The 26,684-nt window shown below is 43.1% G+C and overlaps 1 protein-coding gene across 1 annotated transcript in view; it reads left to right on the plus strand.

The window, feature by feature from the left end:
- Positions 1–26,684, plus strand: part of GLI3 (GLI family zinc finger 3) — a 309,607-nt gene that overhangs the window by 227,401 nt on the left and 55,522 nt on the right. Inside the window, exons 8-11 of the mRNA XM_056857509.1 lie at positions 4,547–4,748; positions 17,837–18,053; positions 20,554–20,670; positions 22,137–22,277. Coding sequence (XP_056713487.1) covers positions 4,547–4,748; positions 17,837–18,053; positions 20,554–20,670; positions 22,137–22,277 — 677 coding nt within the window. The remainder of the gene's footprint in view (positions 1–4,546; positions 4,749–17,836; positions 18,054–20,553; positions 20,671–22,136; positions 22,278–26,684) is intronic.

Raw genomic sequence — 26,684 nt, forward strand, 5'->3', positions numbered from 1 at the left:
CTGCTAAGCTGAATGTACACTTCTATTTGGAAAATGTTCTAACTTAAGATCGCACATTTGAGATTCATTACAGCAACCATTTTTCAATTAAAGCCTGTTTCCTGTATTAAAAACGCACACGTATGCAGCGGTATTATGCAAATTGATTGTTTTTTAAATAGTAAATGGAGAATTAAACTAAGAGTGAATCATGGGGAGGTCATATAGCCTCACCTTCTCTATTTGATGAGAATTTGTTTAGTCAGGCACTAGCTGCTTTTATCTAAACGGAGGCTGAAAGTACCCTTTTACTTTGTAAAAACTAATTAAAACTATCTTAACTTGCATGGTTGTACAGTAAATTAATTGTCATTAAGCAGGAATCTGAATGTCCTACCATTCATCATGCCAAAGAAACCGCTTTCTTCTTTGTCAGAATTTTAGATGAGAAAAGGAAAAACAAAACAATTAGCAGGAAGCCAATATTAAGATGCTGAAAAACAACAACAGCAATAAAGATGCCCCTGCTTGCATTTAATAGAGTGTGGGTGGGAGCCAACTTATTTTCCTGCAGGTGAAAAAAGAAGGAGGAAGTGTTCCCTTTGACCAGCCAAAAAGGCTTTGCTGGAAATCAGGTTTGTAATAAGGAGGGGAATTGAGTGAGATTCAGTGAAAAAGATGGCTAGATCCAACCCTAAGAGAAGAAGTGAGAACCTGGGAGTGTGGGGCGGGGGAATGGGAAAACCAGCCAGCATAGGAAAGTCTGGTTGGCTCATCCACTCAGCTGGAGCTCGTCTTTATGGTCACATTTCCATACACATCCCAACTTTGTGGGAATCGTGCTAGAAATGTTAATAGGGGCAGTGACCTTGAAGGGCAGGCTGGAGCTGAGGAAATTGTATCCACCGTTTTATTACGAGGATCCTCTAGTAGAATGATACATTTATGAGGGCCCTGTATGGTGTACCTGTTGGTCCAAACCCCAAATCCAGAAGTCAGAGTTCTCTTACCAATAAAATGTTTACATTGCGTGTATCTCATTATTTTGCATTATGGGACATCAGCTTCTCCGAGCTGTTAGGAGTACAAGTCATGAGGAACATGCACAGATACAATGCAAAGAACGACATGCTTGCTTTTTATCTTCGGCTTTGACTTCCATTTATAATATTCCTATCAATTCAATTCAATACCTTTATTGGCATATACTATAATATTCACAAGTGATGCATTTCACGTATTAGTGTCAAGTGTGAAGGTGCCTTCAGGCTTACTGTTTGTTGCTAAATGGAGTAGGATCCAAAGCTGGATCCTGCATCGTCACTCAGCGTCAATTGGTGGTGGGCACCGTCTATCCTCCAGGCATTCCCTTTGGTGCAGTGGAAGTGAGAACAGTGCCTATTGGTGCCACGTGATGCCACAGAGCCTGGTGCCCACATCCTCTTTGCTTTGTTGTCTAATTAGAGCTACTTAAGCGTAGGCTCTGGTTTTGTCATTTCTGGAATGGCGCTCCCCCCACCCCCGCCTCCTTAATGGAACAGCCAATTCTTATGAGCTTTGATAACTGTTTTCTGCTCTTAAGGCAAACGAAAGACATCACCATTCTCAAGTATCAAAGCACTGTATTGAACAAAGCAGCAGACAGCCACACAGTAAAGTAGCAGTCCCATAAAAGAGAGATGAAAAAGGCTAAATTATAAGGAGCTAGGAATTTTAAAAAAACCAGACCAAAACCTTTACATTCACTTTTAAATGCTGACTCGTCAACACGGTATCCAGAGAGAGATTGGAACAACATGGACACATGCTGGTTACACAGATGTAGATGAAGGGGGGAAATAACCACAAGCCAGATGCCAAAGATAACTGACACTGTTGTTGGCAGTTTTATCTGTAACAGGGTTAAGGCCAAAGAGAATTCCACAATGAAGCACAGATGGAAGCCTAACTAGAGATCAGATCACACAGTGATAGAAGCAATAAAGTGAGAATTCAAATACCAAATTTAAGACTTAGGGCAAATGCAGAGCAGGGGAAGACCAGGAGACCCAGTACTTTATGAGCGCCATGTGCTGACATTCCCCCCCTCCCCAGGAATCATGATCCAGATATTGCTAGAGAAAGAACACTGGGCTAGGTTATTATTGGCTTCATCCAATAGAGCTGTGGTTTTTTTTGTTGGTGTAAACAACAGATTAGTAGTGAAGGGAGAGAAAATAAACATTGAACAGTATTTAATTTTAATTTTATTTATTTTTAGACTTACATCCCGCTCTCTATCCCAGCCCAAGGCTGGGCTCAGAGCAGCTAACATCCATTAAAATTCATACAATATCAATACATAATATACAAAAAAAATGTCAATTCAATTTAAAACCAGCGTCCTCTAACATTAAAATCTAATTGGTAACATTCATTGGCACACAAGTCCGCGGCCAATCCAGGGAAGAGCAGTCAGGGTCCCCAGTTAAATCTGCTCAGATGAAGAGAGAAAAAGGGAAAGGGAGGCCAACTATGATGGAAACCGTTGCAGCCCTCAACCATAGGCTTAAGAACACTGTCCTGGGATTAAGCCCCATTGAATAGATCTGGGTAGGATACCGAGTAGTCCTCCTTAGGACAGAACTCTAAGGCAGGGACAAGCTCTTGAATTAACTGAGAAAGATTAGCAGTATAATTGTCAGAACAGATGAAAACCAGATAGACTGGGCACAGTGTCTGGGCACAGTCCAATCCAAAAGAAACACTTTTAAGTCAAATGGATTTCAGTGGGTAGGTTTAGCATGTGCTTCACAGGGCAATCCTATACAGGGTTACTCCAGTCCAAGCCTATTCAAATCATTGGGCTTAGACTGGGATAACTGCGTAGGACCAGACCGTAAATCTCTCCCACTGAACTCAGCAGAACCAGTGTACTTATCCTCGGCAGGACTGTGTTTTTTGTTTGTAGCATTTGTTTATCGAAAAGGGAATTCCAGAGTTAATTCTCTGAAAATGTCCAGCCTTCAGTTGTAAAAAGATGTACAATACATCCCTATCCATATATTCATTGAAAGATAGAATCATAGAATCATAGAGTTGGAAGAGGCCTTACAGGCCATCTAATCCAACCCCCTGCTTCATGCAGGATCAGCCTAGAGCATCCCTGACAAGTGCTTGTCCTATCTTCTGCTGCCAACAGGAACAGCTCCCTGCCTTCCTCTAAGTGACAGCCCTTCAAATACTTAAAGAGATCAATCGTGTCCCCCCTCAACCTCCTTTTCTCCAGACTAAACATTCCCAGCTCCCTCAGCCTTTCCTCACAGGGCTTGATCTCTAGGCCCCTGATCATCCTCGTCGCTCTCCTCTGCACCTGCTCCATTCTGTCCACATCCTTTTTGAAGTGAGTCCTCCAGAACTGTACACAGTCCTCCAGGTGCAGCCTGACCAATGCACTGTACAGCGCAACTATGACATATTGTGACTTGCAAAGTTTGAAAGATAGCTACCACATTTTATCTCACTCTTCCTGGGGGTAGCATACATGATTCTTCCGTTCTGCACTTTATTTTCACAATAACCCTCTGAGGTAAAGTCAAGCTAAGACGAAGGGACTGGCCCGAGGTCACTGTGGTAGCTTCCGTGCTTCGTGCTCCTCCCCTGGTTCTAATGCAGTACTGTAGTCTCTAAAACCATATTGGGTCTCAGTATAACTGCACAGAAGAACTTGCAGAATTTGTAATAAAATCCTGCAGTTTGCCTAGCTCAAGAGTATGAATGGAGAACGAATGAGCAATAGTCGTGTCATATGGAACAAATGATGAAATACAGTGGTTAGAGCATTTGGTCTTGTTTGAGGTAGGGAACCTAACTTCAAATCCTTACTTAGCCAAGAAGCTCAGTCAGTGATCTTGGACAAATCACTGTGTCTCAGTATACTACTGAGAGTACAGAATTACTCCCTTCTAAACCCACTGATCTCAGTGGACTTAGAAAAGTGTAACTCTACTTAGGATTGCACTTTGAGCTCCTTACAGAGGAAGGGTGAATGTAAATACACATGTTTTGCAAAGGGCGTTATTTATTCAGAACTTTTTGATATAGCATTATTCAAACAGAAATCATGAATGAAGGGGGGGATAGAATCTTGATCTCTGTTGTGTGTTTTACAAGTCCTTGTTGGGGCTTTTCATTAATATGGTAAGGCTTTAGGTAAGCCAGTAGCTTGGATTTGAACCACTCCATTTCCTCGCTTCTAGTGAATTAATGATGTGAATGTCTAAGTAGCCATCAGCTTCATAAATCACCAGAAATGAGAGGGATAACACATAAAAGTCTTTTCCTTTTGTTTAGCAATTTATCATTTTGCTTGCACATTAATAAACAGAGCTCCCCTGGGGTAAGCAACGGAAAGATAAATTTTTCTTCCTAATTTTCCTCAATCGTAGCCAGTACATCATAAGTGGAAAGAGTGGGCTTGTCAAAAGCACGTCTCATTGTGGTGGTGACTCTTTATAACCAATGCCAGTAGTGATATATAAAGAAGGTAGAGTACTCGGGTAGATAATTGTTTTTGTTTACATAATAGGCGCCAGGTTTCCGAGTCCCAGGCTGTCAGCGAGACCAAGCCGAAAGCGAACGCTGTCCCTATCTCCGCTGTCTGATCATAGCTTTGACCTTCAGACCATGATCCGGACATCTCCCAACTCCTTGGTCACAATTCTCAACAATTCCCGCAGCAGTTCTTCAGCGAGTGGCTCTTACGGCCACTTATCTGCGAGTGCAATAAGGTAAGGCTTTGCAAATTGCAGTGATCCTTGGCATATATAAACCTTGCAACCGTGAATCACCAGTGGCTTCGTTATCCACTGGTGATAACTTTCAGTCCAAAATACTGCATCTCTAATCAACAACAAACTCAGTTTCTTGCTAAGGTATGTTGCGGCATTGAAATGCCCATTCCTAAAATGCACCTACAGTGCAATCCTGAGCAGAATTAGACCCTTCTAACCTCATTGACTTCAGTGGATTTAAAAGAGCGTAACTTGGTTTTAGGATTGCATTGTCAGCATAGCGCAATGTTTCAGCTAATCACAACAATCCATCTTAAGCAAGAGTACTTAGATAAAAGGTATTCCATGCTTTTGGAGGGGAGGGGGTGTTCTGGCTGTGCAGCATGATTCTTAATCATGGTTGCTCAGAGGTTTGCTGCACTGTGTCCCTTGAGATCTTGTCCCTAGTCAGTATACAGATTGCAGCTTTAGAGATACATGAGTAGTTAGCTGGATCTGCAACTTTTCTGTGCTCTTGATATGAAAAGTCCATCTACATCACTAGCCTTTTTTTTTGCATTTTGCCCAATTGTGAAAAGTATAAACAAAAATCAAATAAATTTTAATTGCTTAATCATATACTTTTAATATAATTAATTGATTTTGTGATTGTTCAACTGGGAAAAAGCTAGGCTCACACTGCAGATAAGAGACCTGCTCTTTCAACACTATGCCTGTCTTGGAGGAGAAGAAAAATGCTGAGATCCTCCTAGCCTCATCCCAAGGGCTGATGCTTGAAGAAAGCCTTATTGCAAAAGTTGGCAACATTTCTGTGGAGTAAATTTCCTCTGAGGGCTCTTTCAAAGTTTGAAAGCATTGTGGTCTTTTCTTCTTGGATATCTGACCCTTTCTGTTCCCTATTTGCACAGGCTACCTGAGCAGAAACATGAAATTAACAAGGTCTTGTTAATTACAGACAGCTTCTTTTTGCAGTATCTGATTACCTTCACCTTGCTGCATGGCTGAGATTAAGCTAAACAAAAAAGGGAAGAGATTTAAGCAATTGGGAGCAAGGGGGTGAGGCCAGTTTAAACAGCAGGAGGAAGAATTGGAGCAGTCAAAGCTGAAAGGTTGGAATACAGGAAGGCAAAATTAACTGAGTTGCCTAAATGAGTTTTCTTCTCAAGCCAGCTGTTGTGTAAGAAGAAAATTGGCTGCAATTGTCCTGTGATTTTAACAGTGACTCATTTTACATGGAGAAATGAATTTAACTATTCTTAGATATTGAACACATATGAACACATGAAGCTGTCTTATACTGAATCAGACCCTTGGTCCATCAAAGTCAGTATTGTCTACTCAGACTGACAGCGGCTCTCCAAGGTCTCAGGGAGAGGTCTTTCACGTCACCTACTTGCCTGGTCCTTTCAACTGGAGATCCTGGGGATTGAACCTGGGACCTTCTGCATGCCAAGCAGATGCTCTACCACTGAGCCACAGCCCTTTTATTGTCTTTTAGTGGATGATGTAATTAACAGCTAGGGTTGCCAGCTCCAGGTTGGGAAATACCTGATTTTGGGGGCAGAGGCTGAGGAGAGCCAGGTTTGGAGAGGGGAGGGACTTCAATGCCATAGAATCCAATTGCCAAAGCGGTCATTTTCTCCAGGTGAACTGATCTCTATCAGCTGGAGATCAGTTGTAATAGCAGGAGATCTTCAGGTACTATCTGGAAGTTGGCAACCCTGTCAACAGCCCATCATGCATGCTTTGACCAAAATCCTATACTTTGTCACTCATGTTGATGTGTTGTTGAAGCCAATTAATGGGATTTACTGTCAAGTAAGTGGGTTTTGGTGAAAGTGAAAAATGACCTAGACCATGCATAAGTGAAAGTGCAAATGACCAAGAGGTCTAACATGTGGGATGTCACAAAGTGAGAGATTTTGGTGAATGAATAGCCTATTATGTCAGTGGAGCTTTATGTGTCACAGTGGGATTGCGGCTGTTGCAAAATATAGCAGGATTGGCCCAAGACCAGGAAGGGCTGCAGGAACTAAGTACATACATTATTACATAAGCATGGTGGGGCACTTTGCCTTCGCTCACTTGCCCATCACAAGTATGTCCTTTCCAGTTTACAGATGGTATAAACTAGCTCTGAAACTGTTGAAAAACAGGACCCTTTCAGTTAATTTCATTAACCTCTAAAATGTATGATTGCCTGGTAAAGATCCCAAGTGGGCTTCTGGAAGGGTTGCACAGACCGAGGGCAGAGGTTCATCAGTATCTCCTATTAGAGTTTTACAAGGATGGAAGAAGCTGTACAGGCAGACTTTTCTCTTCTGTGAAACCTTTAAGTGTTTCATTTGTTCAAGTATTTCTACCTGGTTTGTCTCCCATGTGGGGACTCAAAGCAGCTTACAAAATAAATACTAAAATACAATTTACATTTAAAAAAATTAGTAGTACAATACACCAGTGTACTGGTCTGGTCCTGAATTCACCATCCTGGCTCATCTAGGACTACAGATTGCAAGCCAAGGTCCATGAGCTCTGTAGTTCTTGCCCTTTACCTCATAGTTCTGGCCATGCCCAGACTTAAGTGCCTGTAACTCCATACAAATTTTTTTTGAAAATTATCACCCAAGTTTATGGTGCTACAGAGAAGCAGGTTGATAGTGCTGGAAGGACAGAGAGGTTATTCTTTTCCAGTAAACCTACAAATAGAAGTTTATGCATGTAAGTTGTGTGATGTACCTGGGCTCATGGAAAATAGCTGATTCTTAGAGCCTAGAGATGTTTTTGGTGCTCCTATGGTTGTCTGAAAACTAGGCTGTGTTGATCTATTACGTCCTACCTCAGGGGTCCCTAACCTTTTTGAGCCTGCATGCACCTTGGGAATTCTGAGACAGTGTGTGTGTGTGGGGGGGGGGAAGCAACAAATGGCTGCCACCAGAGGCGGAGCCTACCATACAGTGGCTGCTATTGCTTACATTTAGTCACACAGTGAAGATTGTGGTGCTGTGGTGGCAGCCGCTGCTGAAGCAACATTTTAAAAAATCTGCACAGCCAATCAAATCTCTAGTGGCCAGTCAGAAGCCTTGCTGGGTAAAAACCCCACCTGGCCCCACCCACTTTCTTAAAACACTTGATGGGCTCCAGGAAAGGTGTTGGGGACCCCTGTTTTATCTTAACAAATGCATACAAACTAGAATGTATCTTGTCAACAACAATCGCTCTGAGGTAAATTCCACAACTGTGACCAGAAACTACACCGCTTGCTTAGGAGGACAACCGCAGAGAAGCCACAATGTTTGGATTTGATTATAAAGTCGGATTTTCTTCTTTTGGAAGTCAGCTCTGTGAAATATGATGCCCTTATGTAATTGAAATGTAATTTGCTGACCTGTTTTGCCTCCAGTTTAGAGCACAGGTTTAAAGATCGAAGAGAGTTGCAGTTGTAGGAACATAGAATTAAAGGGGAGGGTTGAAAACGTATAAAAGTAAAGTTTGCCTGAAATCTGTCACACTAGTGCAGGGGTGGGGAACCTTTTTCCTGCCAAGGGCCATTTGCACATTTATAACATCATTCGGGGGCCATACCAGGTGTAGATCTCCCGGTGGGGGGAGAGGCTAGGGTTGCCAGGTCTCCGGCCACCACTTGGAGGTTGGCAACCCCAGGGGAGACCATGCAGAGAAGTCTTGGAGGGCACCCCCGCTCCCCCACTCCTCCCCCCTCCCAGGTGGGAGGGCAGCCAGCAGTGGGCCCGAGCAAACGAGGCACCAGGGGGGCACAGCCCACGGTCAATCGGCAAGGGAGGAAGGAAGGAAAACAGAGAAAGAGGAAAAGGGAGAGGGAGAAAGAAATGGAAAGAGGGGGAGAAAAAAGGACGGAGGGAGACAAAGAAAGACAGAAAGAGAGGAAGAGAGAAAAGCCTTCCCCCCCCACACACACACACGCACGCACACACACGCCAGCCCCACGCGACCTGGCTCCAGGCTCCATGCCCTCACACCCCCAGAGTCCACAAAAGCCCCCCCCCCCGAAGCCGGATTGTCTCCTGTGCGCATGCTCTGCCGCCGGGAACCGCGGGCCTCTTCCCCTCCCCCCATGCTGCTCAACAGCCGACAGGCAGCAAGAGGGGCTTACAGTGTGCCCCGGCGTTCCTGCACGCTGCGGCTATAGGGAGCAGCTTTGGGGGAAGTGTCCCTCCCCCTCCTCTTGCCGACTAACAGCCGTCAGTCGGCGAGAGGAGGTCCAAAGGGCGCTGCAGTGCCCCTGCAAGCTGTGGCCCCAGGAACACCCTCAGGGAGGGCCGCCCTGTGCCACGCCTCCGTGGCGGGGCCCTGGAGCTCCCAAGGGCCACAAAAAATGTCCTCGGGGGCCGCATATGGCCCCCGGGCCTGAGGTTCCCCATCCCTGCACTAGTGGAACCTGAATGTAAAATGAATGTGTTAAGCCTGCTACCCTTTGAGTCAAGCACAGATACATTAAAAGGGACTCCCCCTTTTTAATGACAGGAGTAGTTGAACCCCTATTGCAGAGTTTTAGAAATACTCCAATCTGAAACCAAAACTCAGGCAGTTTGTGTTCACCTTTTGAGCAGTCATATGTACAGAAAACAGCTTGGCTGTAAACCAGCACAGGGTTACATGGGCTTTGGCCTGCTGAAATCAATTGGAAAGTATACTCTTCCCCAGATTGTGTTTTCATGATGGTTTCCTGTTCTGGAGGAGCAACTCCTCCCTTCCCTATTCTCTACGCAAATGATCCTGATTCCTAATCAGATGTTCCGATGCGAATACCCAAATCCTGCAGTGGATTTATTTGCATGATTTCTGTGCTTTCCCCTCTATTTGACGAGGAGAGCTTGTCAGAATTGTGTGGGCCTCTGTGCAGGTGAGCATTGATGCACATGGGGGAAGAGGGAGAGAGAGGGTATAAAACTTCTCTACCATATGAAGACTGCAAGTAGTATATAAAACGGGGCACCTTCATTTGGCCTTTTCACCTTGGAAGTGGTAGGATGTGCTACTTGAAAATTCTCACACTGCCCTTTATCTTCCAGATTACTCTGTGCAAGGTGGTAGCAGAAGCATTATTAGGATGCTGGGTAGTTAGCTAATTTTGGGCCTGTCTGCACTGCCCTCTGTCACAAGCCTTGCTGGTTTCACTTCTCTCACAGCAGTCCCTGCCTGTGGAGACCTCAGTCATCACTTGATCAGCTAAATTAGGGTTCTGCAGATATTATTTGGAATTGCAGAGCAACCGTAAGCTTCTAAAGGAGATCCATTTTGCATTGTCAGGGTTATTGCTGTAACTGTTTTTGAATGCAAGAGATTGAGATATTGAATAGACAGCTGCAGCCGTTAAATTACAAGCAGCCATATATTTTATATTTCCCTTTCATAACACATACGTATTTGTGTGTACATCCTTTACAAGATAAGCCTTTACATGGTAAGGAATTATTTTGGTCTGCCTACAAAGTTCCTTATTGATCCAGGAATACATGGAATTTTATCCCTGCCTTTTAAAGGACTTGTGTGTTCCACATAATGATAAATAGGTATTTGATTAACCACTGGTTTTTATATTCACAATGAAGACTCTCATTATTCTCAGCCTTGTTCCCCGAAGGCCAAGAATACCTGAAAATAGCCCCACCCAGTACCCAACATGTCCTAAGTCTGTTGGATTCTCCATACAGCAGCAGACAAAAAGCTAGAGGTTCATCGCCTGAAACGTCTCTCTTTACCTACCTGTTTGTTTTTAAACATCCAGTTTTAAGGCCTATAAGAGGCTTATTGGATGGTTCATGTGATAATTTTTCACTATGTAATATTGCTTTTGTGCATTGATATTTTATAGTACTCTTTTATCACAGATTTATTATACCTCTAAACTGCCTTAAGTACTGCTCACCAGTATGAGGACCGGGTGCATATTTTTCTGTAAATAAATATATATACTGAAAGGTTGGAAGGAAACTGTTAAGAAAATTCCGTTTCTGGAATTCCTTCTAAAAGAATGCCAGAGCTGAGGCCCACCAACCATTGCAGATCAAATAAATGAGGTAGCTGAAGAACATTACATTTGAAGTTCATGAGTTAATCTTGTTGTGCCTAAAATTATGCTAAGCATGTTGTTTGGTCTTAGTGTTGCCCTGTGAATCAGAAGCATTGTTCGGATGTTGGTTTTTGTTTTATGTTCTCTTTCTACAACTAAGTACATTTATTAAGCCCAGTCCATCAAGTAAAATCCATGCGCAGAAATTGACTTTCATGAATGTCTTTGGATGCACATCATAGCTTCCTTGAGCCGCTACCAAAGGGAAAGTTTGGGATATAAATGTTTAAATGAAAAGATGAATCCATATTGTAATGATCGTATAGGTATAGGCCAGATGGTGTCTTTTGGATGTGGAATAGGTGCCTCATTCTTAAAAATATTACTGTCCGTGAGTTCAATGTGGATTTCATATTAAAGTCAGCCTGAATTTTTGACTCATCAAGCAATATTAAGGGAAGAGTTGGTTGGTGCACCAGCGTTCAGATTTCTCCTCTGTTTCCAACATGTTATGGTTTTTTCAGCAGTTTTACCCTCTTGTTATCTTCTGCCACTGTCTGTTCTCTAATATTTTGTCTCATCTTTTCTTCTCTCCCGTCTTTCCCCTGAAATCGTAAAGATAAGACCAATCCTCCAGATGACAGCATCTTGTATTTAGGCAACCCTTAAGCCTAACCAGGTCATTTCTTCTATAAAATGGTTTTTAGAAGGCACTGGGGAGACTTATTTTTATTTATTTCACATTTGTATCCCGCCCTCCCCAGCAGGCCAGGTCAGGGCGGGTAACATTAATACATAACATACACTCAATAATCATATAAAACAATAAAATTCTAAAAATCTTGTTCACAAGCAGGAGCCTACTTTAGTTAAGAAGTTGCCCTGGTGGCTCTGTGCAAGTTACCATTTCTGCAAATGTTGGTGCTCCAGTCCTCTTCAATTAATTGATGCACCTTCTTTGCAAGTCAGGTCTTGTGTCAACCTGCAGTGTAGTTTTAACTTACAGAATGAGGGAAATAAGATCCCTCAGCGCTAAGAGAATTTCCAGCTATCTTCAAGCAGGCATAACAGAGCCCTTTGAGTCTGTTCCTTTACTGACTCTTTTTTTACTTTCCTGGTTTGCCGCCACTGCTGCTGCTTACTATGTTTCTACTTTCATTTGTGCACTACCAGCTACAGAAGGCTAAAAATCTTCTGTACAGAAAGCTGTTTGCAGAGGTGCACCATGGAGAACTGAGAGGCAAGTGTAGGGATATTGCTTTGGAGTAGCAAGTCAGAGATTAATGTCCATCATTTGAAGGAAGTATGGGTAAAGAAAGTCTTGTGGAACAAAATGGTGGCCACTGTAAGTCATTGGTCCTGGTATTTTACAGCTGTGTTGGGGATGAGAATAAATCCTGCTCTTGAATTTATAGCTGAAACAGTTGTTTAAAAAGAGAGAGGGGGAGAAGAAAAGAGAGGACGGAATATGGCCGCCAGAGATGATTAATTTCATTCATTTTACTACTGGTACAGACCACTCCCTTTCCTCTTATATGATTATTTTTACTGAAAATTTTGTTATTCATCTCTCATTGTGAGTACTCTTACCTATGAGTAGATACACATACACGTAATGGTGAGCTCGCTGCAGAAATGCACGCACCGCAGTTACTTAAAGCAGCTTACATCATTAAAAACCATCTTAAATGTAGTATGGGTAAAAAAGAGATGGAAAACAAGCCGTTACTCCTTGCCCATCACACTAACTGACCTCTACTCAAGGGTCACTAAAAGAAAATCAGAAAAGCTCTCCTTTACAGAGCTTCTGAAATCTGAAGACTAATCAATAGAATTGCTGGGAAAGCCTCAGCAATAACAGTTCTTACTGCCCAGAGTGGGGAAACAGCTAGTAATCTGGAGTCTCATAAAGATGGAGGCGGTCCTATATGGTTTCAAGTCCAGCTTGAATAACACATGAGGAAAGGTTAATGTTTCAAGCCTGGCTGTGCTTTAGGCTTCTTTCGAGGAATTCCAGGATTGCAGTTGCAAGAAGTGGGTTGGAGTCATTCACAAAACGCTTATGCAGCTAGCCAGAGTTTCTCCATCTGGATCGCTTGGTTCTCATATCTGTCACCTTTTCGTACGCTAGATAACACTTCCTCTTACTAAGCCAGGAGTGCCATACTGGGGACAGGTGCATCGCTTGGCAGTGGGAGCTGTGTAATCCAATGAATTAAGTAGCCATGGTGAAGAGCTATAGGGAAGTAAGTGCTCATTTCCCTCATTCTAGACCTCCTTTTTACACAATGTGCTTGCAATGGACCGTATGTCAGAGGGTACCATGAGATTTTATGTTTTTAGGGGTGTCTGAAGTTTCAACTTGCACCATAACAGAAGAAAAGTTGGCTTTTATATGCCGACTTTCTCTACCACTTAAGGAAGAATCAAACCAGCTTGCAATCACCTTTCCTTCCCCTCCCCACAACAGGCACCCTGTGAGGTGGGTGGGGCTGAGAGAGCTCTAAGGGAATTGTGACTAGCTCAAAGTCACCCAGCTGGTTTCATGTGTAGAAGGGAAACTAATCCAGTTCACCAGAGTAGCCTCCGCCGCTCATGTGGAGGAGTGGGGAATCAAACTCGGTTCTCCAGATTAGAGTCCACTGCTCCAAACCACCGCTCTTAACCACTACACCACGCTGGCTCCGTTTGTGTAATCCTCTGTCTATGTAACCTGGAAGCTCCTGAGCTGCCAGCAGCGCGTGCAATGCAAGTCATTGAGGTATGGACTAGAAGTGATGGTGGTAGTTTGTGTGCTTCAACCTGGGAGTTAGGGGGTCTGATTTAAGGAGCAAACGGGGCTCGTGGGTGAGGAGCACAGAATCCTTCCCCTACCTGCTGCTAACCTGCCTGCAGATTCTGCACCCAAGCTGGGATCTGCACTCATGACATCTCCTTTGGCTCTGAGATTGTCATGTTAGACTCCCCTACTGGGGTGGGCAAGCCCCATTGAATTCAGTGGGGTTGACTTCTGCACAAATAAATATGTTTAGGATCATGCTGCACGAGTGATGGTTTTCTAACATTTTGTATATTTGTAAATCTGTGCCTCGGTTATGAATAACAGGATTTTTTCCACTGTATTCTAACTTGATGGGCAACCAGCAAAAAACAAAATGATCATGTGATTTAAATAAAATATTCTTTACTAAAAATAGACCTGAAATAAAATTCAGGGGGGAAAAACTGTAGTAAGAAAAGGCAAACTATTCAATAATAGCTATTTATTGCAATAACAAAACTTTAGATAAAGCAAAAGGGTAGGTGACATGGCGTTTTACAGCACTTTTATTGATAATGTTGCTCTGTTACATTCCTCTGTGTGAAGCAATTTCTTTAATCTTGGCTTATGGCCCACTCTTTCATATGTCTCTAGATCTTATTACAAGGGAGAGAGAAAATCAATTGGTTAAATGTGTTTTGAACACCATGCTTGTCATATCACTCATTTGTTTGCAGAGATGGAAAGCTCAGACCATCCAGAATGTCACCTAAAGAATTTCTATCAGTGCCGTTTGGTTGCAGAAACTGATGGATTAACCTCTTCCCCCCTCTGAAATTAGTGATCAATGAGCCTCAATGTAAAAATATTCCAATGGGAAAGGTCCCACTCTCTGTTTCAGTTAAACAACAATAAATATCTATTAAAGCCTATTATGCATGCTAATACCTGTCATCACTTCATTACTGTAGTTCCTAAGGAATGCCTTACAGCGATGTCACTACAAAAATGGTCCTGGATAAGCTATTGTTGGTGACATAACATAAAAAATAATTGTTCGAAAAGAAAGCCCCTAAAAAACGTAACAGGCTATATAGCAAAGTTTTGCCATCAGCTTTATTTTTTTAAGTATAATCTGTTAGGTTGACAAAAATCTGCTAGGTTTTTTTAAGTGTCTATAAAACCATGTGGACGGATCAGCTTTGCAAGACTCCCGAGGATGCTGTGATGCCAGTGATGGTTTTAATGCAAATTTAAAGCCTTTTGATGTAATTACTACCATGGCTCAGCACATTAGCTGAAAGTACTACTCTTAAAATAATTTAGTTTTTCCCCTCACCCATTTTAAAGAGAAGTCATGGGATGCATGATTTTCAGTTTGACTAGTCCGTAAAGAGGGTTTTGGGGGTAGTATGGATAAGTTACTATTATTAATGAGGTTATCTCCCTCCCTCCTCTAGTTTGCCTATTTAAGACAGAATAATATTAGGAATACCCAGGGAGAGTTCTGCAAACCCTTTCATTCATTCTGCATTGTATTCTTTTAATAAAAGGAGGCAGAAATGTCCCCAAAACAGTAATTGTTCACAGTGAGAGTTAGAAGGAAATTGGTAATAATATTCAGTTATTGTAGTCCCTTAGTCCTTGCCTGTGTTCCCTGTAAGTAACTATGAATGATTACAGCTCGACTTAGCTAAGGTAGCCTCTATGGATGATTGATAGGACATTAATCAAAAGATGCATATCAGCTTCAGAATTTGTTCACAAGCTTTCTTCTAATAGCTGATTTCATGTTCACTGAGCTCTATGCCAGTTTGTTCAATTTATTCTTCAGTGTACAAGCCATTTATCACCGAACACAATGATTTAATACACACACAAACACACGCCCTTTCCTTTTCAAGAACCAGAGATCAGAATGGTGTAACTATTCTGTTTGGTTCATTAAAATACTATGTAATACTCCATGTTTACCCATGCGTGCCTGCTATATTCATTTATAATTTTAAATCGTCTTCACTTGTAAAAGGCACTACACTAACATGATACTGGGGTCAAATATACACCCATTAAGTTTTAGCTTCAGCCCAATGGTATATATTGGACAACAACTACAATTTAATGTTATCACTGACATTATATCAAGTTTTATTGTTTAAAATACAATCCCCACAGTCTGGAGTTAATCTCATAGAAATGATAGGGTCTCTCTGACCATGCAGTTTTTCCTTTCACCAAAGATATTCCCAAAGGTATGAATAATAATTTTTAAAAAAAACTAAATGGTTAACACCTCCTTATCTTAACTACTGTATCAACACCAATTACGGTATTAGATGTTAAATGAAAGCTTTCACCATAGTGGGTTAGTTTCTCCAGTACTTTGGATGTCCCATGTTTCATTTATCCCTTATTCATTTTAATTACAGTGCAATCATAAGAGCCAGCCTAGAGGATACATGTGACACAACTTCTGACCTCACATGCAGACATATATGACATTGGGAAACTAACATTCCCAAGGGCCCTGGGACCCAATTTAGCTCGGGAGCACAGCATAGGGGAAGGAGGGGCTTGTGTACTGACTGCAGCATGTGCAGCCCCACAGCGGGGCAAACAGTGCCCCCCTCCACTGTCATTACAGCTCAGGGAAACAGTGCATGAGGGAAGGCTAAAGCCCCTCCCACACACACCACGCTCCCTAAGCAAATCGGGCCTCAGCACAATCGGTTCCCTGATGTCGTGTATGTCTGCAAGGTGGGTCAATGACCCTGAACCAAGCTGGAACTTTTCCAGAGGAGGGCAACAAAGATGGTGAGGGGACTGGATACCAAGTCCTATGAGGAAAGGTTGAAGGATCTGGGTATGTTTAGCCTGGAGAGGAGACGAATGAGAGGTGATATGATAACCATTTTCAAGTATTTGAAGGGCTGTCATATAGAAGATGGTGCTGAGTTGTTTTCTGTTGCCCCAGGTCAGACCAGAACCAATAGGTTGAAATTAAATCAAAAGTATTTCCAGCTAAACATTAGGAAGAACTTTCTAACAGAGTGGTTTCTCAGTGGAATAGGCTTCCTCAGGAAGTGGTGGGCTCTCCTTCCCTGGAGGTTTTTAAGCAGAGGCTAGATGGTCATCTGTCAGCAATGCTGATTCTATGACCTTAGGCTGGTCATGAGAGGGAAGGTTTGCAAAAGTTTTTGGCTCTCATGGCCCTTTCTTGCATGCCCAGGGTAGTGCCGATTGCCACTCTGGGGCCAGGAAGTAATTTTTCTTCCAGGCCAGATTGGCCAGGGATCCTGGAGGGGTTGTTTGTTTGTTTCCCTCTTCTGAGCATGGAGTAGGGGTCACTGGGGGTGTGGGGGGGGAGATAGTTGTGGATTTCCTGCATTGTGCAGGGTGTTGGACTAGATGACCCTGGTGGTCCTTTCCAACTCTATGATTCTAAGAGGGAGATGCATAAGCCACATGCAATACCACGCAGCAGTTGCGTGGGCAGAGGAGTGGCAGGGAGAGAATGTGGAGGGAGGATGAGCATGAGTGGAGTAGAGGATGGGCACCAGCCTAGTAAATAATTACTTGCAAGCCTGATCTAGAGCCTAGAAAACAGTAATCCACTCAGTGTCTTGTAGCTATTAATCTGCTTTTAGTCAAAGAGCTGGATAGATAAATGTCTACATTTCTCTGCCTGGCAGTCACGCAAATCGCCTCAGCTCATTCAAACTTCTCGTCAGAATTCTGCTGTATTCTATGGTGTTGAACTGTTGTGGTGGTCCAACATTTCCAGTGTTCAGTCCACATAACTCTGATCTGGATTAAGTTCCCTTTCTCAGTCAAGCAGGCGCTTTTCATTCTTAGATAAGACAACTTCACTTTCCCGTTTGTAAACCATCAGAAGCGGTGACCCATCTCATGAAGTGCTTTTTGGTGATATTTTAAAATACAAATCTCTTTGCATAAATGCATATTTTTGATCGGTGATCAGCACAGAGAAATCCAGAAAACAATGTCTAAACAATTAATAGTATGTTATCCTAATTTCTCTATACTGTTTTTTGTTCAGCAATCTAGATACCCTTGTTCTTCAGTTAATCTAAAAATTTTAACAGTGGATGGAAACACTGTGAGGTCTACAGTTGCTGATGTATTTCGCTTCCAAGAACGATTGAAGTGGAGATGATGTTTTTAAATCCTTGTTTTGAAGACACTAAAAATCTCTTTTCATCTGATTCTGTGGTTGATTTATTTTGTTCCCTTTCCCTCCCCCCTTTCGTGCAGCCCTGCCCTGAGCTTCACGTACCCTCCCACGCCAGTTTCCCTTCAGCAGATGCACCAGCAAATCATCAGCCGCCAGCAAAGTTTGGGCTCAGCCTTTGGGCACAGTCCTCCACTCATCCATCCTGCGCCAACCTTTCCTACCCAGAGGCCTATTCCTGGCATCCCTAGTGTCCTGAACCCTGTCCAAGTCAGTTCAGGTCCATCGGAGTCCACACAGGTAAGGAAGGCGTTGCTTCATGCACTGTATATTTTTAAAAGCCAGCCACATTGTCAGTTCTAGCAATTAATCACTGCAGCTGCTGAGCAGATTGGCTAACAGGTTCCTTAAGGGCTGTGGTATATGCAATATTTGATTATGAATTACCCGGCGTTTATCATGCTATCAGATTGACAGAGCATTTTCCTGTCCCTTATAAATCAGTTGTCATTCTGAATTGCGTTTAGGATCTCACCGTTTGAAAATGTTCAGACACAGAATAGGAAGCAGCAGTGTGCTAAAGTAAAGGAATGCAGTGGCAAAATTCCTGTTGAGCTAATTGCTTTTGGATTGCACCCAGGGACCAGATAGCTAAGGACTACTTTTGTACCCATGACCACATGCAACACACTTGCATGCAAGGTCAGGGAGACAACCGATCCTTTCTGGTTCCATCCTCTATTGCCTCAACAGTTTCTGTTTTGGACGGTCCCCCAACCTACAGAAGCAGTTTTTCAGGGGATGCAAAAGGGTTTAGCAGGGAGGCTGTGTGTGTGAAAAGTCATGATGTGTGTTTCTAAGTACTATATGTAGCCCTGTGGATTCCAGCCATGTGGAGGCATACCTTGAAGTATATCACTGAGGACTGCAGGATTTTGCTGCTTTCAGCAAACCTACTTCAGCTATCCTGTTTTGATAGTGTGTGTTCACTGCATACTAAAGGTAAAGGTAGTCCCTTATGCAAGCACCGGGTCATTCTTGACCCATGGGGTGAAGTCACATCCCGACGTTTACTAGGCAGACTTTGTTTACAGGGTAGTTTGCCAGTGCCTTCCCCAGTCATCTTCCCTTTACCCCCAGCAAGCTGGGTACTCATTTTACCAACCTCAGAAGGATGGAAGGCTGAGCGAACCTTGAGCCGGCTACCTGAAACCAACTTCCTTCAGGATCGAACTCAGGTCGTGAGCAGAGCTTGGACTGCAGTACTGTAGCTTACCACTCTGTCCCACAGGGCTGTTTCACTGCATACTAGCTGTGTGAAAAAATGAGGTTTCACCGAAAATCAGGGGACTCTACTAATGTTAAATATGATGATGGTAGAGCAGAAAAGAGAAATAACCATGATGCATGTATTAGGTTGGATCCAGACTAAAATTTCCAGTGGCAGAATTGACATCATGCTTCCCTTCTCCCACTGCAGCCCATCAATCTTCACAAAATGCTGCTCCCGGAGCATAGGGGACCCTGAGGAATAACATGAGGGGAGTCTTCAGTAATAAGGGGGAATCAGTGGAAATTGCCAATTTAGTCTGGATCCAATACAGTTAGGTAAACACTAGACCTTGTACACCTTGATGCATTAGTGCATGGGTGTCCAGTGTGATTCTTGTGGGTGCCATAGCACCTGCTGACACCTTTCCTGGTGCCCACGCAGTGTTCTTAGAAAGTGGATGGTGCCATGTGGGTCTTTGGCCCAGCAAGGCTTCTGATTGGCCATTGGAGATTTGATTGGCTGTGCCGATTTTTAAAAACGTTGCTTTGGCAGCATCAGCCACCACAGCACAAGGAACTTCACTGTGTGACTGAAGGTAAGTTGTGCCAGCCATTTTGTGGCTGGCTCTACCTCCTGTTGCCGGCAGCCATTGTATGGTAAACTCAAGTTAGCCTGCTGTATAATGTGTTGCTTAAGAATCCCAGCAGAAAATTTGCCAAATGCAATACAGATTGTGAAACAGTAATTTTATTTTAGAACGTGTTCACAGTTTGCAATAATAACAATTACAAATGATCACGTAACAACAAAAAAGAGAGCGAAGGCTACATAGATAAAGTGACTTAGCTATGTCCCGACAACATATGTCAAAGTTGGTGACAAAGCACAGTCCGGGGGACAAGAGCGTTTTACTTAACAGCTAGCTGGCTTCTGAGGAAGACCGATTGGGTTGAAACAGGGTGATAACTGGACCCCTGTAGCTGTACCCCAAGAAAATAAGGGGGAATCATCAGGACCACAAGGCTACAAAAATCGAAACAGACGACAGCAAAAATATTGCGGAAATCATTTAACGCACCTTTGCGGAGGGACTGTGCTTTGTCACCAACTTTGACATATGTTGTCAGGACATAGCTAAGTCACTTTATCTATGTAGCCTTCTCTCTCTTTTTTTGTTGTTACGTGATCATTTGTAATTGTTGTTATTGCAAACTGTGAACACGTTCTAAAATAGAATTACTGTTTCACAATCTGTATTACATTTGGCAAATTTTCTGCTGGGATTCTTAGGCAGCCATTTTGTGGCTGTGCACATCACACTGTGCCAGAATTCCAAATGTGCCAGTGGGATCAAAAAAAGTTTTGGGACCCCCACATTAGTGCATGTGAAAGGGGAGCAGAAAGTAAGAGCCTTAGCCCCACCCTCTCCTATACACTTTCACCACCTGTGCAGAGTCTGCAGATATCTGTGTTAGTGCTGCCTTTTGGGGTTTCGATCTAATTGCCTTTTCCCCGGTTCTTGCGCAGCAGAACAAACCTACGAGTGAGTCTGCAGTGAGCAGCACGGGCGACCCGATGCATAATAAGCGCTCCAAGATGAAACCAGACGATGACCTCCCCAGCCCAGGTGCAGGAAGCATGCAGGTAAAACATTCAAGGGCTTCAGATCTCTTTTTTTTTCTTTTTATGTTTTTCATCAGTCACAAATGATTGGCACATTTTGTACCTTCTGTACCTTCTGTAGCGTTAACCATGGCATACCTATCCTTGATTCTATCCTTAGCATTGAATGTAAATAGTTGTGTATAAATAATTATGCTTACTTATGGACTGGTCTGGACTAGAAGAGCAAGATTAAAGTCCAGTAGCACCTTGAAGGCCAACAAGATTTCCATGCTATAAGCTTTCGAGGGTCGAAGCTCCCTTCGTCAGATACTTAGAACAAAGCATAAGCCGTTTTTGTTTGCTTTGCCATGCCATTTGGACCCCAAAACCTTAATCACTCCAATAAGTCTTCCTTACCATTGTCATTTGGGAACAGGCCAGGGTCAACTTTTTAAAGATAAAGGAAAGTAGTAAAGCTGCAGATTCATGATAACATAAAGTAGCAATCTGAGAAAATATTGTCGCTCTTGGGCACTTTAGAAGCCATGGCAGGGGGAATGGAATCTATTTCTCACTGTGCTGGTTGGTCAAAACCCATATTTAGCCTGTGGTTGTCAATCATAGCTCCTTTGGCACAGACTCACCCATGCCAGAGAGGATTGTCCTTGTGTTTTTAGTCATTGTGCTTAGACTGCATTAATTCTTCATAGGGCCCATTAACTTTAACATTAATAGACTTAAAAGGGTACAGGTTTGTTTAGGGTGGCACTGTCAGATTCAGCACTGACTAGGCTTAGATTAGGCGACAGCATTTCCATATTTTGTTTCTGTATGGTAGGCATTGGGGTGCTCATTTTGCCAACTGGGATCTGCACCTATGGAGGAGCAAGAATTTGAATGGAGGAAATCGAAACTGGACACCAAAGCGTGCAGTCCTAAGAACCTTTTCCTGGGAGTTAGCATAATAATAAATAATTCTGAATATTAATATTTAGGATTGCTCTCAAAAAAATTATTATTATTTTTTTTTTTTTGCTGTTAAGTCACAACTGATTTATGGCAACCCCTGGTGGGGTTTTCAAGGCAAGAGACGTTTGGGGGTAGTTTGCCATTGCCTGCATCTGCATCACAACCCAGGTATTCCTTGGAGGTTTCCCATCCAAATACTAGCCAGGGTCAGGGCTGAGAGTTTGTGACTGGCTCAAGTTCACTCAGCAATCTTCCATGGTGTGAGTGTGGATTTGAACCTGAGTTTCCCAGGTCCTAGTCCGACACCTTAACCACTACACCACACTGGAACAAATGGAAGCAACTGTATAATAACTTCCTTTTTTCCTTATAAGGTTAGCTATGGGTTTTGGATTTTACCTGAAGGTGTTGAACGAGTTGCTAGAACCTCTACAAAGCTATATTTGCTTGCCTTTCTGTTAGTTTTGAAGCTAGGTGATTTTTTTCTCTTTTCCTCCCCCATTCTTTTCTCCTGCCCCGCTCCCTTTCTTCCCCAGGAACCGCCTGAAGGAATGACCTTAGTGAAAGAGGAAGGGGATAAAGATGAAAGCAAGCAAGAGCCCGAAGTTGTCTATGAGACCAACTGCCATTGGGAGGGCTGTTCTCGAGAGTTTGACACGCAGGAGCAGCTAGTGCATGTAAGTTAATGGCATTCAGGAGCCCGGTTGGAAAACTACGTGACCTTTTCTTCCTGCAGGGTCAGGTTCTCTGACCCTTTGCTGAGTCAAGTTTCTTAGCAAACGGCATTGCCAACTGGCAAGGGGTTTTTATGAGTTTCTGCGAATGAAGCAAAACTCCGAGCAGTAATGTTTGACCTGTTCAGTCAGCTAAAGCTTAGTGTAAAATTCAATAAAGCCTTCAATAGAGAGTGTAATGGCTGTGATCCTGTAAGACACGAAATACTATTTTGAATCAGAGGCTTTGATAGTTATTGAGTAATAGTAAGCTGAACATGAGTTATTATTAACCTCTTGCCAAGTTTGACTCCCCTCCTCTTTTGAGTGGGACTGTAACAATGGAGAAGGGCGGTGGACAATTCCCCCCCCCCAAAGGATTTGTGGTGCATTCTGTGTATCAATTTACTCTTGCGTGTGTAAGCTGAAGTGGATTATTTCGTGGAATAAGAATGCATTGTGTTACTGTAATTCTCTTGAATGAAGACTAAACTGTATGGCCTTTATTGTCTGAACAGAAAATATATCCTAAAGCAAAATAGTTACTAATAGATCTCACAGTCCCCACTTCCTTCTTAACAGCACCCGTATGTTACAAGGAATATCCAAAATGTGGTACAAGTTAAAATTCACACACGAATGCTGATAATTTATTTGTTTGTTTTATATCCCGCCCCTTCCTGGGGACGGCTCACAACATTATAACACATTAAAACATATGTTTCCAGTTAAAAATTCCAGCATTTTAAATGTTCTAATGGCGCCCTGAATCATTCTAGTGGCGGGTGCCAGCCGAGTAAGAATAGAACAATCCCAGCACAGTGGCGTCAAGGCTAGGGTAAACTAATTGATAATATAACTAAAAAACAGTAGAGGGGAAGGGAAAAAAAGGGGAAGGGGGGAGGGAGGCCAGCTAAGATAGAAACTGTTGCTGTCCTCAACCATAGGTCTGGTGGAACATCTCAGTCTTGCAGTCCCTGCGGAATTGCATCAGATCCCACAGGGCCCTGGTCTCATCAGAGAGAGAATTCTACCAGGCCAGGGCCAGAGCTGAGAAAGCTCTGGTCAAGGACAACCGGACACTCTTTGGGCCGCAGACTACCAGTGAGTTGTTTCCCACTGAACATAATGTTCTCTGGGGGATATATCAGGAGAGACGGTCCCATAGGTACGATGGCTCCAGACTGCTTAGGGCTTTGAATGTCAGCATCAAAACCTGAACCTGATCCGGTATTCAGCTGAGAGCCAGTGCAGCTGACGTTGCACAGGTGTAACGTGTGTTTTACATGGGGTCCCTATAAGGACCCATGCCACTGCATTCTGGACCATGGCATACATGCCTTAGACAGTTGGGGGGGTTGATAAAGGAGCTTGGTGAGAAGAGCTGCCACATCGGAAGGGGCTGTGGGTAGAGCATCTGCTTGATATGCAGAAGGTCCCAGGTTCAATCCCTAGCATCTCCAGTTAAAGGGACTAGGCAAGTAGGTGATGTGAAAGACCTCTGCCTGAGACCCTGGAGAGCCGCTGCTGATCTGAGTAGACAATACTGACTTTGATGGATTAAGGGTCTTATTCAGTACAAGGCAACTTCCTGTGTTCATGGAACATGCAGGGAGTGGTGGTCCTTCAAGTAGATAGGACCCAGGTCTTGAGGAGATTTAAAGGTAAGCACCAGCATCTTGAATTGGACCCCAAAACTAATTGGCAGCTAGTGAAGGAACCTCAGAATAGGAGTAACATGGTACCATTAGCTAGCCACGGGATATGCATTTGATATCTCAAGGGAAAGAAATGCACTGGGGTAGGGGTAGGTTTTTAGCAGTTGAGTGATTTCCTGTCTCATTGTATCTTTGTTTTCTGTTAATTCACAAAATAGATTTTCATTTTTTTAAAGGGGGAAGGAAGCTTTCACATTTGTGTGCAACCAGTATTTTGGTCTTCAGTGACTTCTCAGTTCAGCCTTGATACTACACTATTGGTCACTGTTAGTATCTTGACATCTTTTCTTTTTAAGCTGAAAAGTGGTGTGTAAGTATTGTAAATAAATAAAGAACTGATTTAGAGGGTGACTTGCTTAAATCCATGGCAGTGATTAAACTGGGCCTTCTGGGTCCAAATCCATAGGAAATGGAGCACTCTAACGTTCTTTGAAATTCTGAAATACTGCAGCGTTTTAAGGATTTAGTGAGCACCAGCTGTCTGATTGAAGAGCAGCAGCTTTCAACCTGTGCTTCATGCAAAACTCCCAGGGTGTTCTTGGATAAGAAGAAAGATAATGGTGGAAAAGTTACCTGCACTGCTCTTTTGGTATATGTTCTCAGCAGTTCATTGGTGGAGGGGAAATCCTGTTTGGCTTAATCACTGTTTTGTGCAAACTAAGGTCATACATGCATGGGTACTTGGACTCACATTTGCCCCCTGCCTGACTCAGTTGTTCCTTGGAGTTCTGCATGAATTTTCCATCCATTAGAAATTACCTCGCTGCCAGCCCTCACAATGTCTGGGTCTTCCCATTCCTCTGTTAACCCGACGCTTCCCTCTCCCCTGAACTCAGCCTGGCTGAAATCTCCATGCAGAAGGCAAAACACTGGACACATATTTTCTCTCACAGCCAATCACAAAGCAGCGTGAAAAGAGGCGGGGATTCAAATGCTTCCTGCTTCCTCGGAGCTCTGAGCAAAAGAAAGACTTTTTAAAATCGAGGTTTGGATTTCTCCCCTCCCTTCCTTTCAGATTGCTCCCTTTTTTGTTCTTAAAATGCTTTTTTATTTGACAATTGGGTTTGGGGGGATTTTCTCTCACAGTGAGCACTGCAAAGTAAGCCAGTTACAAAGCAGCATTTAAAGGGACGGGAACTTGATTTGAGCTTGGACACTGCTGGTGTAGAGATTCCCAACTGGAAAGTGTGGGTCCATCCAGCAACGAACCTCAGGTAAAACTCCCGTGCATAAATGACCTAAGTGTACAAACTGGCCAGGAAGCTCTCCAAATAGACTACACGGCAGATGACCCAATATGTAAAGAGTTCCCCAAGACCCAAAAGTTCAAAAATTGTTGTCCTAGAAGATGCTGCCATAAGTGGAATACAGCAACTGTCCCGCCAATACATCCCATAAACCAGAATGTTTTGCTGCTGTTGCTGGGATATTACAGTAGCATTTCAGATATATACCACAGTTTAGATGTTTAAGATCATAAGAACGGCCCTACTGGATCAGACCAAGGCCCATCAAGTCCAGCAGTCTGCTCACACAGTGGCCAACCAGGTGCCTCTAGGAAGCCACAAACAAGTTGACTGCAGCAGCACCACCCTGCCTGTAGATCAAACTACTGGCATTGATCATCCTAAATGGAAACAGACGATACTTTTTATTCATCACTTTTCCATGACTTGTGCCTTTTAGTGTTCAGAAATGCAGGAGGGTGCATGCTGAATTGATAATCCAGACTACCTTTTCCTATGAATGGATAAATAAAATTATCATGCAGACCCATCTGAGGGGGTGGGGGGGAATCACACCCGCCTAGGTAGATTTTGACATTATAGCAATTTCCAGCAGTTTGGTACTTATTTTTAAATTCTGTCTGCCCGGGCTCAAACGTTCATCGTGCATACTCTAAGAGGCAACGTGTTAAACTATTCAGACGGCCTGCCTTATTTATAGCACCTATCCATCCTTTTCTCTCCATCCTCTCCCCCCCTCAAATCCTCCCTCTCCCTTACAGTTAATAGAAAGATTCATGATTCTTCATGGTTGTCTATCTAGTGTCTGACAGCGGCTGACTCCCCTTGCTAAAGCAAGTCACTATCTATAATTGATATCCTTCTAAGGAATGGGGTGCTGACTGCAATTGAAGGGCTTTGCTGAAAGCTCTTAAATCCTGACAAGCTCTGCCCTTGTTCTGGTTCAGTCGCTGAGCTACACTCTTGGAATTCCAGGGTTATTTGAACTTTGTGCAAAAGGGATGCATGTGTTTCACATTAGCAAATCACAAAGTTGGAGACCAGAACTCTGACCTGGGCGGCTGGGTTTCCTGCCAGTCTCATTTACAATGCAGGGAACTCCTAAAAAAAAGAAAAAAGATTACCTACTTATATTACCATTTGAAAATCTTTTATTTTGCTTTCAGAAAGACCTTATTTATTTTTGAGACTCATGTTTGCTGCTGAGCTCTTTATCATTCTTCTCTTTAATTAATTTATTTGCCCAACAGATATTATAGTTGGGCTGAACAGTGCACAACTTTGTTTTAAATACATGATAAATTTATTCCTACACCCAGAAGCTAATAAGATACTGTGTATACCCCTCCTTCTATTCCCATCACCCTTTAAATCTGCTTTTGGTTGAACCTCGTCTTTTCCCTCTG

This window comes from Euleptes europaea, chromosome 11, assembly GCF_029931775.1.
Source record: "Euleptes europaea isolate rEulEur1 chromosome 11, rEulEur1.hap1, whole genome shotgun sequence".
Lineage (NCBI taxonomy): Eukaryota > Metazoa > Chordata > Lepidosauria > Squamata > Sphaerodactylidae > Euleptes > Euleptes europaea.